At 42.5% G+C, this 12,153-nt stretch overlaps 1 protein-coding gene across 6 annotated transcripts in view; it reads left to right on the top strand.

Annotated features, from left to right (window-relative positions):
* Positions 1–11,232, top strand: part of LOC121884715 (trinucleotide repeat-containing gene 6C protein-like) — a 44,610-nt gene extending 33,378 nt beyond the window's left edge. For 3 of the 6 annotated variants that reach the window (XM_042393686.1, XM_042393683.1, XM_042393687.1), the window contains 15 exons: positions 1,350–1,544; positions 2,420–2,586; positions 2,688–2,765; positions 3,406–3,624; positions 3,924–4,073; positions 4,327–4,446; positions 4,714–4,797; positions 5,020–5,251; positions 5,348–5,512; positions 5,951–6,127; positions 6,673–6,822; positions 8,270–8,488; positions 9,323–9,396; positions 9,491–9,630; positions 9,734–11,232. In XM_042393686.1, coding sequence (XP_042249620.1) covers positions 1,350–1,544; positions 2,420–2,586; positions 2,688–2,765; positions 3,406–3,624; positions 3,924–4,073; positions 4,327–4,446; positions 4,714–4,797; positions 5,020–5,251; positions 5,348–5,512; positions 5,951–6,127; positions 6,673–6,822; positions 8,270–8,488; positions 9,323–9,396; positions 9,491–9,630; positions 9,734–10,130 — 2,567 coding nt within the window. In that variant the 3' untranslated portion in view covers positions 10,131–11,232. The remainder of the gene's footprint in view (positions 1–1,349; positions 1,545–2,419; positions 2,587–2,687; positions 2,766–3,405; positions 3,625–3,923; positions 4,074–4,326; positions 4,447–4,713; positions 4,798–5,019; positions 5,252–5,347; positions 5,513–5,950; positions 6,128–6,672; positions 6,823–8,269; positions 8,489–9,322; positions 9,397–9,490; positions 9,631–9,733) is intronic. The other 3 variants (XM_042393685.1, XM_042393688.1, XM_042393684.1) reach the window with 2 other exon arrangements.
* Positions 11,233–12,153: the final 921 nt, after the last annotated feature.

Raw genomic sequence — 12,153 nt, 5'->3', positions numbered from 1 at the left:
AATTGTTCCAGACATTCCACACCTATCATGTGTAGCCAAGTTAGTCAGATTCATTGGCTTATAGTATTCAGGTACATTACATTGTCAACATTTAGATTGTAAAGGTGATGTAATTCAAGATAAATTATATTAATTGCATATTCTTTCCTGTTTCTATTTTTATGTTTCACTGTTAAAGTAAAGGTGTAAAACAGGAAAGCTGGTTAGGTAGTTAGCACAGTGTACTGTTAATCTCCAAGCTGTTGATCCACTTAAAAGTAAAATCTTGACCTAGTTTGCCCTCTTTGGATTTACATCTAATCAACTATCCAAATGAGTTAAGCAGTGCCAGCCCTATCTCTCCGTAAGGCTCTTCACATTTCACAACACCAGGCACATTTGTGTGTGTAACCTTAGCAACCTCACATAGGTAGCACCCAGGAAGCACAAGAATTCTGTTTACAAAGTGCCTCGTGAAAATAGCAATTCACCACAAACTGTTTGAGACTGATCGGAAGTGTGTGATTATATGGGAGCCACCATCTGTCAGTAGTTGAAGGGAGGAGGTACTAGGAGGAACTGAGTTGGGGCAGCCGCCCCCTGCCGTCCCACACTTGACCCTGCATGCTGAATCCACATTGCTTCCCAGTAAAACCTGATTGCAGCCCCTTATGCTGGCATAATGGCTGTTGATCTTGTGGTTAATAACAAAGAGCTATAACCCCTCTAATACTATTTATCACTAAAGGCAGAAAGTGGGGAGAAAATGGATAGTTTGTTTGTCTCAGTATGTCATGTTTAGATCAGTGTGGCTCTTCGGCCAGTCAAGCTAGAAGGTTGAATGTTAACTATAATTTTGGAGCAGCCTTTAGGAGTTGATCTCTCCCTGGAGAGTGAGCTAAGCTGAGCCTGGCACTGCCCCAGGCCCAGAGACAGCACTGCGTCTTTGATGCCAAGAACAACCGGACTGTGCCAAATCTTAAATGGGCATCCTCTCCCTCTGTCAACCATCCTGCTAAGCCAAGCCCAGGTTTCTGCCTCCCTATACGAATGGGGATAAATGGGGTGATGGTGTCTACCAGAGTCTGGGTTAAATTTAAGTCTGTTGATATCAACAAATAGGAAAAACAAAAAAATCACATAAAACATGAATTGGTATGTTTTTGTAGATAGATCATTGATATGCATTGCAAATTAAGCTATGCAATTGTTGAAATAAAAATGTTGAATTCTTAAATGTGGAAACAACTTGATTGTATGATTTGTATCTGAAAAAACAATATTTTAATTTGCTGTAAATATTTTTGTGTAGGAATTGGTACATATGTCAGAAGTATTTTGACAGGCTGTTGTCCTTGTATGTCCTCCAGGTTGGGGAGAGCTACCCGGCTCCCACACAAAATCAGAGAGCTCATGGGGGGAGCCTGCACCCTCTGCGGTCAGCGTGGACAACGGTACGTCTGCCTGGGGAAAACCTACTGGGAGCTGTGGGGGCTGGGGAGACAGCAACCCAGACAGCTATAGTAGGGGCAACCCAACTATGCCATCTGCATCTTGCAAACCTGGTAAGTAGCTTAACCCCATGTTATATTGGAGTTAGTCTTTACCAAGTGTGTGTACTTTTGAGGATTATTGCTCTGCGGCTGAAAAAAAAGTTCTATAGTTTTCTCATGATAAGTCAAATCAAGGACATCATGGTTCAAGAGAAGCAAGAGCACCCAATATTTTACACAAATCTGCACTGACCCCTAGTGGCCATTTAATATTTTAGAATGTGCTGATTACTTTTATGTAGTAATGTGAAACACGTTTGTTACTTTTATTTTCCTTCACCAAAGAGTTGTTTTAATCATAATATATATTTATTAAAGACCCTGCACACTCAGGTGTTCTAACTTATTCTGGCTGATTAAGCATCTGTTCAGGTTAAAGTTGGATGTCAATCCATCATAGTCTTAACACGCCCCCTTCACCATCCTCAGAAGTGGTCTAATCAGGCACCATGACTGAAAACACCTGTGTTGATGGACTGTGGGTGTGTAGGGCCTTTAAAACCTGAAAGCTCACTATCAAGAGGACAACATGCTGATGCTTAACTTTAATTTGAATTAGGTTGATGCCATATGACAGAGGCCTTGTTAAATCTCTCAAATGCAAACCTCTTTTACGGTCAAGGTTATATCACTGTTATAAGGCTTTGATTTTTTTGTTAAAGAAAAATATATCGAACTTGTGCAAAACTTGACCAGCTGAACACATTTTAGGCTCTCATTAATATATATGATAATTTAGATTTAATATTCTCTTTTTTTGGGAGGATAAATTAGTAACAATAACTTGTGCTCTAATAAGTCATAATGTTCCCACATAAGGCTTGTGTCGAGATAAACGTATTTGTCCTCAACACTATTTCCATCTTCTCTTGTGGTGTGTTATCCAGCCCCCAAACCTATGCAAGACGGATGGGGAGGTGGAGGTGAAGAGCTAAGCCTGTCGGGGGGACAGTGGGATGCTGAGGAGGGAGACATGTGGAACAACACTGCCTCCCAGGAGAGCAACTCCTCCTGTAACTCTTGGGGCAATGCATCCAAAAAGGGCCCACAGAAGGTGCGAAGCGTGGTTAATTACACGTCGAACGGTCCTTTGGAAACATTCTGGTATTAAATTTTCAGTTAGTGTGGTAATAATTGTCTTTCATCATCCCTTAGGGGAAGGTACCTGGGAAGCAGGAAGATACCTGGATCATGAATCGTCTTATCAAACAGCTGACAGACATGGGCTTCCCTGTGAGTTGAAGTTATACTATATGCTGCACTGCTGGTAGTCAATTCTAGGAACTAATTACCTTTTGTTAGTGTTTTTGTTATTCATTAATAGATCTTACATTTTTTGGTTTATCTTTGACCAGTGATGATTGTTACAACGTACTATGAAGCATTTTTTCTACAAGAAGGGAAATTGAAATGAGCATGTAAAGCCAATATATGTAGAATTTTTCCCACAGTATAATTATCAGATAACACTCTGTGGCAGACACCAGTTGAAGCCTGTTTTTTCTCTGTATCATCTTTTTTTAAAACCATAATACGTCCAAATAGCAGGATTAATGTTTGTTTTGCCTAAATGTATTTTTTTTATGGTTGCTTTTGTCTTTATTCATATTGAACTTTAGTTTAGATGTAAAAATCTGTCGTTTCTTTTTGTTTTTGCATGTTAAATGTATACTAAGCCGTCCACTTTGAGAATGATTGTGATTTGTCATTAGACATGCAGTTTGAGCAACCTGAATCTACTTACCAGGCTAAATGATGTTTGTATTTGTAGGATTACTTATTATTAAAAGGGAAGTTTGAAATATGTTGTTCAGCCCCACATTTTGATATAGATTGTTTTCTGCATTATTGATGCTTTTTGGTTTGTTTACAGAGGGATCCAGCAGAGGAGGCTCTGAAGAGCAACAACATGAACCTGGACCAGGCCATGAGTGCCCTGCTGGAGAAGAAGACAGAGCTGGACAAGCGGGGGATGGGGATAGCTGGCCACGACTACAACAACGGGCTCATCAACAAGCCCATGAGCTGCCCACGGCCTCCGCTTCTTTCCAAAGACCCCTCAGCGGACCCCCGCTTGCCCTTCATGGATAAGGTGATCCAGTCAATTACAGATCTACATAAAAATCTAGTGAACATGAAATGATCTTGAATTTTGAATGCCAATTTTTAATAGCACCATATGTGGTGTAGTAAATATTTAACATGTGTGCTTGAATGGTCTTTCTGTGAACGTTCCAAGTTAAATGTAAGCCAGTAAGTAGACATTTGTACTACAAATCCGAGGCAAGCTGCTCTTAATTTTCATGAAAGAACCTCCTCTTTTGATGGAAGTAGTCTCTGTGTTTGAAACTGAATTGAAGAGGTCTGTCTTGACTCTCACTCTTCGTCCAGCAGATGCAGAGTGGAATGTTTGGTGGTGGTGGAGCAGCACAAGCCCGGGCCATGCAGCAGCCGCAGCCGCCTCCTCAGCCGCCAGTGCCACCTCTCAGCTCCTCTCAGCCTAGTCTCCGTGCTCAAGTGCCTCAGTTTCTCTCCCCTCAGGTATACACATACACACATACAGTATGTTACTATACAAACGATTAGTTGGAAAGGCATTTTAATGTATGCTATGATAAATCTTTTATATTCAGATTACAGTCTTTTAAAAACATCTTGATAGGTTTAGGTTGCTCATTTATTATGAATCAGTTTAGATTACTTCAAGCTTTTATACATCAATAAAGATGCAGATTATTTTTGTTTAATTTTGTTAAATTATTGTGTTTGTAATGTGTTCTTAATTGGCCCACAGGTTCAAGCACAGCTCTTACAGTTTGCAGCAAAAAATATTGGTCTGAATCCTGCACTTTTAACCTCACCAATAAACCCTCAACAAATGACCCTTCTGAATCAACTTTACCAGCTGCAACTGGTGAGTCTCATTTAGCCTTTTTCTTTCGATTTTATTTGATAATCAGAGTTTAATTGTCTGGAGTAGAGCGTACATGGCATATACCTTTGACCCCAAACCCATGAAGAACCCTAAATGCATTAAGAGCATTTTAAACTCACTGCATGTAGAGGATACATGTAGAGCCATTTTCATTTTCATCTTTGGGTACCGAGTTATAATCGGGTATACAGACACACTTACACACTTTGACATTGAAACCATGCTTACACTGTACCTGATTCACAGGCATACCAGCGTTTACAAATTCAGCAGCAGATGTTACAGGCGCAGCGCAACGTTTCTGGCCCCATTCGACAACAAGAGCAGCAAGTAGGTTTTCCTCTTAACTCATAAGTTTTCTCTTCTTCTCTACTCTCTTATTACTCACTAAAAAAATTCAAATTTTACTAAGTTATAAATATTTTGCCTAAATAAAGCTAATTGAAGAAAAAAATGTGTAAAAACAGTCCAGGCCGATGTTGTTTCTGTTGGTAAATGTAACACCTGTACGTTATATATCCTAAATATACCTTCTCTGTGATGTCATCCCAGGTTGCACGTACAATCAATAACATGCAGCAGCAGATCCAACAGCACCAGCGTCAGCTGGCCCAGGCCCTGCTAATGAAGCAACAGCAGCCACCCCCCTCCCATTCTGGCCTGCATCCTGGCGGGGTCAAATCCACCCTGGATTCATTTCCAGGTCACCCCCAGGCTCCAGGCCTCCCTGACCTGCAGACCAAAGAGCCGCAGTCATCTAACACCTACAGCCCCTACTCTCTCTGTGAGTGCTATTGATCTTGCTCTTTGAATGGCAAATAGATAAGGCTGTGCTAATCCTCGTGGACTTGTGTAGTAACATCTCTGTCATTCTCCTCAGCTGGACTGAATCCAAACATGAATGTAAACTGCATGGATGTGGGGAGTCTGTCTATGAAGGACCCTCCCCAGCCCCAATCGCGCCTGTCGCAGTGGACGCACCCCAACTCCATCGAAAGCCTCTCTGGAACCTCCTCTCCTCTAGAACCCAACCTGAGCAAGCATGGTGAGAAGGAAGCTTAAAAGTTAATAATGAGAAGTCACCACTAGAGAAGTACGAGAGTATTTATTGTCATATCAGATGCAAAGTTTGTATTTATGATGACTGATAATTCTTTTCTAAATTAAACACATTAAGTCTCTTTTACACGAGGACAAAATGTTTCTGCTCACTATGTGGCAGACACTGCAATGTATAGAAAAAGAAAGATGTTAAAAATTCTGTTCTGAACAGAATAATTTGAAAATCAGTTGATTTTCACATCAGATTTTTTGGCTGACTGAATACTTACTAATGTACATTTCAGACTTCAGACCCACTCTAATCTTACTCATATCTTGTCTTTCATTGTTTACTTGGTTGAGAAGAAATGCAAAACTGTCCCCACGTTTCACTGATATCAACCTCTAAACACTGTTTTTTGTTTCTTCTCACTACTCTCAGGTGCCAACCTGGGCCCCCCTGGTAAGCCTCCTCAGCTGGAGGACTCTTACAGCCCCTACAACCTGATGTCCAGCTCTGAGTCTCCTACCAGCCCCCTGGTCCCCCCAGACAGCTGGGGGCAGGGAAAGAGCAGCAGTGACAAGATGGCCAATGGGACCAATATCAACTGGCCACCAGGTTAGGAACTTTCTCAGTATTCACCATTAATGGTTTCTCAGCTTCTCAGCTGTCAATGATTTTGTGTCATCTTGTTACCCCTGTTAGCAACCACTTGGCCATTAAAATACTTCTGCTGTATCCCTCACCCTCAGTGTAGACCTTTCCACCGTGGTGAAAGACAGTATTATTGATTTACTTCGTCAGAAATAGCAAAACTGACAAAAGTTAAATGATAACTCTGTAGCAGAGCACGACAGCTGGTGCACTGATGAGTGGATAACACGATCTGGAATAGTGAATAATATTTCCATTACTGAAATATGACATATAATTACACAGGAATATTATCACTCCATCTATTAAGTAGAATATGGTAACCATCAGTTAATCTCAGTAAACAAAAACTGACACCTGGTCACTAGCTGGTTGGCAACTGCCTGCTAATAACATATTTTACATTATCAGTGGCTAATATTTACATTATGCTATAGTTACTCAGTTTATTCTTTGTCCTTGTGGTAAGAAAAAAAAACATTTGCAAACTTTTTAATTTTGATTTTCAGAGTTCTGCCCTGGTGTACCATGGAAGGGCCTCCAGAATATCGACCCCGAGACTGACCCCAACGTGACCCCCGGCAGTGTCCCGAGTGGGCCCACCATCAACACCAACATCCAAGATGTCAACCGCTACCTGCTGCGAGATAGGAGTGGAGGTGAGAGCAAGGTCAAATGGGTTTAGACCAAGAGCTACACCATTTAACGTGCAGAAAAATTCTCTGTGCTTTCTAAGTAAGATTCTCTGTTTTTCAGAGATCCATTTGCCCTTGATTTAAAAAAGAAATTGAATAGAACAAGCTGACCCCCCAAAGCTGAGTACTGCGAGTGCGCTAAAATGTCTGACCTTATCTGCAGCAGCTGCTGCCACCAGAGAGAGCCTGCTTCTTATTGTTATTTTCTTCATTTTCCTACTTTTAACTGCCTCTGAAATCATTGTCATTTACGCAGCTTATACTCTACGTGTTATTCTCTTTTCTTCTAAATAACCTTACTATCATCATTTTTAGTGCATTTTTCCTTTATTCCATTTTCTCTCTCTGCTATTTTTTCCTTATTTGTTTTTGTCTGTCTATTTGTTTGTGTTGCTGGCATCGGCTCAGGCTCCTCTCCCACTTCATCTCAGAACGAGGCTCTGCCTCCCTCCACTGATTGGCCAGTCAGTGCCTACACTAGCTCGTTCAGTCTGTCGTCCCCGGAGACAGACGATGCAGGTACATAGTTTGTCCATAACCCTCTCCCCCAACATCGCAGTGGATGAATAACTGCAGATCAACATTATCCTTTCCCTCCTGTTACTGTAATACCCAGAGCCTCAACCATTCACTGAAGAACCGCATCTCTCCCGTCCATTCAAATCACTGCACCTGATTAAATATGACTCTCATTTGAGCTCTCTCCCAGTCAACTTTGCCTCTCATGCAGTGTATATTTCCCCTGTGGTGTTAGTGTATCCTCTTCCTCCTTGTGTGTGGCATGGGAAGTGTGAGACAGAGGAGGGTGTAGCTTGTTGTTTTCCTTGATTTATTGTGACTGTTGAATGTGGACTGAACTCTAACCCACTGATCCGTGTGAGTGGAGTAAATGTCTCTCTCACACATACCATATAAATATATATATATATGGTCATGTGGGAAGGGATTTATGCATTATGCTCCACAGACACACGTGCATTAAAGATAGCCAAGTGATGCAAAAGTGATATTATTACTATTATTTTTGTTATTAAACAACAGCAACAGAAGATAGATTTGTACATAAAACATGCCATTGTGCACAGGGTGTTTGTGAAGGCATGTTTTACCGAGTTGGTATATTTCCTTATGCTGATTACTTATTATTAGCACCTGACAATACAAAACTTTTTTGGAGAGGAATAAACAAAACTTAAAAATGTTTAGTAGTGTCATAGATATGCAATTATTGTTGGAGTCTTCACATCCAGCCTTGTACTCTCCTTTGGACAAATATGAAAGAACTTTTCAGACTTTTTATCGAGGCATTTGAGCATTAATTCTGCTCTGCAGGACCCCCTCCTGTGGGGGCAGGTGGTTTTTTGGCCATTTGGTCGACAGGCCAACCTTACCCTCCCTCTCTTCCATCCAGGTAAACTGTCAGAGATGAAATCTACTTGGTCTCCAGGCCCCATTTCTCACAGCCAGGCTTCGCTGTCCCACGAGCTGTGGAAGGTCCCACAGGGCCCCCGGAGCAGCACCACGGCCCCTTCCCGCCCCCCGCCTGGCCTCACAAACACCAAGCCCTCCTCAACCTGGGGGGGCAACTCTCTGGGTCTGGCCCAAGGCTGGAGCAGCTCTTACACCACAGGTAGTAACATTGTGAACTATTTAAGGAGCCAGGCACCATGCTCCCCTCCTTAATTGCTTCCACCTGTAACAGGAACCTGCTGCAACTTTTGAGAATTATCTTTTATTTGTTTATTTATTTATTTATTTTCTACAAAAATTGGCAAATTATTAGTCCACAGGGTTACAAGGTTAATACAACAATCTATCTAAGCTCCACCATCAGTCAAAGCTATAGTTTTTTATAGTTTCTGAACTTTTTCTTATATCTTTTTGCAAACATTTTGTTTATCCTGTATTATCAAAAGAAATGGCTTCAAACTCTAAAGAGAGCAGGAAAAAATGTCCTAAAATGACTGTACTGAGTGAATATATTTAACAGTCTTCTTAGAACATCTAGCAGTAAAGACAAACAGGATGCAAGCTTTTTGTGTGAAAATAATGGACATAGAGGATAAATCAGATAAACTGAAATTTACTGAATAATAATTTAACCCAAATTATTATTCTTATGCTGTTGTGAAGTGTAGGTTGTCTTAAAGTCAGATTATGGAGGCATAGTGTGTTAGTGCATAAGGATATGAAGTTTGCAGTATGAGCATTGTACTCGAAGAGAAAGAGACACTTTGATGTGGCACACAACCACAGGCTGGGGTACAGAGTTGGCAGAATTGACAACGCCTTAACCAAGTCTTGTGGTTGAAAAAGTGCCAACTGACACGGAGTGGTTTTTCTCTTTTCACCACCTGAAATTGACACCACCTGTTGAGTTTTAGTAACTGATTTTGGTTTTGACCTTCATGCTAACAGACCTGTGCCTTCCCTCGCTGTCTCTCTCTCTCTCTCTCATACTCAGCAGGTACCACATGGAGTACAGACAGCTCCACCAGGACCAGCAGTTGGCTGGTTCTGAGGAATCTTACTCCACAGGTAACACTTTCTAATCCGCTGCTCTTTTTTAAACCCTCACAGTTTGAACTTATGCTTTGAACTCACTCTTTCTGCTGGTTTGTTTATGTCCCAGATTGATGGTTCAACGCTGCGTACGTTGTGCATGCAGCACGGCCCCCTTATCACATTTCACCTCAACCTGACACAGGGCAACGCTGTGGTGCGCTACAGCTCCAAGGATGAAGCTGCCAAGGCTCAGAAGTCCCTGCACATGTATGTCTCTTAATGGATTGGTTCAAGGTGTTTGGCTCAGTTGATTTTTGTTTATGAGATTTAATCATTAATCATCAATGTTTTTCCTTCTATCACCGCCCAGGTGCGTGCTCGGGAACACCACCATTCTGGCAGAGTTTGCCGGGGAGGAGGAAGTGAATCGCTTCTTTGCACAGGGCCAGTCACTTGGCGGAACAACCAGCTGGCAGGCCACTCCAGGCACCAATCAGACAAGGATGGGTGGGACCGGGTCTGGAGCCTCTCACCCCATTGGTCACTCACCCCACTGGAACAACAACAACGGCAGCAGCAGCAGCAGCAGTAGCGGTGGGCTGGGAGCAGGCGGAGCAAAGACAGGCGGAGAGCTCCTTTGGGGTGGTGTGCAGCAGTACTCCAGCCTGTGGGGACCCCCAAGTGGAGAGGAGGGACGTGTTATGGGGAGTCCCACCCCAATCAATACGCTGCTGCCTGGGGACCTGCTGAGTGGGGAGTCCATGTAGGACAGAAGAGCCCAGACTAAACAAATACCAACAGGAGCAAAAACCTTTTGTTGCAAATCAATGTGGAGATAATCAGTGTGGGTGTTAACGGTGAAGGGAGAGACGAGAGGAAGACGAGGCTACATCCTCGCTGCTCACCCTCGTCAACCTCCTCTACTCCTCTTTTGTTTTTAATGACATTTCAGTTGCAGTTCTTTTGTGAATCTCAGTGAGAGATTTTGGTCACAGTGTTCAGCTTTTACTTTTGGAGACACAGGAAGAAGTCTTTCATTCAGAAAAAAAAAAAGAAAGAGAACTTTACAGAAATGAACTTTTGAGAACTCGCCGTGTGAAACATGTACTTTAGTCAAACTGACACAATGACGAGCTGCCATCTTTTAACTTGCGTAATCCCTCTCTGCCTTTTGAGGCAATCATACTGCACCTCAGAGATCCATGAAAAAAGGCATCATTCCCAAAGTAAAAACCCTTCAATCAGAGTGGTTGTAGAACTTTCAGCTGGTCCAGACTCAACATTTGTTTCTCTCAGCACTAATATTAGCCTTAACCTCTTTCCTGCCCTGCTATCCTCACTCACTCTGTACTTGGTGAAGAAGCATACGGACACTTGCACACCCTTATTTCTGAGCCAGTGAAACCTGAGTGGAGAGTACATGCTGCTGCGGCTTAACATAAGCAACCACAGCTCACAACTTCAGTGCATTTTTTGCAAGCAGATTGAGTTCCCCACACAATGCTCAAAGGGAATGATGCAACTCTGTTCGCCTCGTTCAAGCCATTTATTTTTGTAGTGTTTTTTTTTTTTTTTAATTTTCTTCTTGAACCATTGCAAACAAAGTTAAGAAATGATATTATTCAAATGTGTCTGTCAATCTTACGTGGTGGGGTGGAGTTTGGGGTCGTCGCATGTACAGTTATAGGTGTGATGGACGACAAAATGAACCACTGCTATTACTATGGAACTGTAAAGACAAACACTTCAATGCACCTCAACTCATCTGCGGGCAAAACTCGCAGTTCGGTCTCAGTCTCGGACCTTCTCACTGATGTTGTGGAAAAACCTCAAGTCGTAAATGTTTCTCGCCGGTGTGCAGTCAATGAATCCCCCCCACTACCCCCCCCCCCCCCCCCCCCCCCCCCCCCCCCCCACTCACCCCTCGCCCCTGCCCCCACCCCTACTCGCTCCACGCGCAAAACAACATTTCAAGTGACGTGCAATATAAGCCACAGACTCTACCGTCCAAGCACCCTACCATGACCTCTCACAGAAAGAGAGGAGACTATAAGGAATGATTGAACTGCAAAAACTCTTATCTGCCCTGCACCCCCATCCTAAAACTGCCACTACTAACCTTCATCCCCCCCCACCCCCCCCAAGAGTGTGTGAGCTCAGGAGAGTAGCAAGCTGGTCTTCAACCATCTTTTGTCTGAAATACAAGGACGTTCACACAAAGCACTTCTTCAGCCAGCCTACTCTCCACACTTATGCCAGTGACTAGTTTTGGGGGAGAGGGAGGGACAGGTGTGTGTTTCTGTGTATGTATATGTGTATGTATGTGTGTGTGTGTGCGCGCGATTGGGGAGAAGGCATCAAACCAAAACGAGAGGAGCCTGTTTCCTTTTTTACGCAGAAGACCAGATGACCTTTTTTTCTTTTGCCCAAATTTGCGTCGGTGGAAAAGGATGAAGCAAAGGATACCGGTTTGTGAATAGGTGGTCTATCATAGCACTTAGCAAGAGCATCGCAGCTCATTATACCCTCAATGCCAACGAATAGAAGAAAGGAGAAGCAACACTGGCAAATAAAAACTGAAAAAACAAAGACAAAAAAGCAATCTGCTTAGTGGCTTCTCTATATACTTATTTTTTAACTTAACATGGATGTGAAGATTTTTTTTTTTTTTTTTTTTTTTTTTTCAAATCCTTCTTCCCTCAAGTGGATGGGACCAGGAAGGATGTCAAACATGGTAGCAAAGTGAAGGGAAATACAAAGAAAGAACTGACTCAACTGATGATGGGTGCA

The sequence above is a fragment of the Thunnus maccoyii genome, chromosome 18 (assembly GCF_910596095.1).
Source record: "Thunnus maccoyii chromosome 18, fThuMac1.1, whole genome shotgun sequence".
NCBI lineage: Eukaryota > Metazoa > Chordata > Actinopteri > Scombriformes > Scombridae > Thunnus > Thunnus maccoyii.
This window is presented reverse-complemented; position numbering and strand designations above follow the sequence as displayed.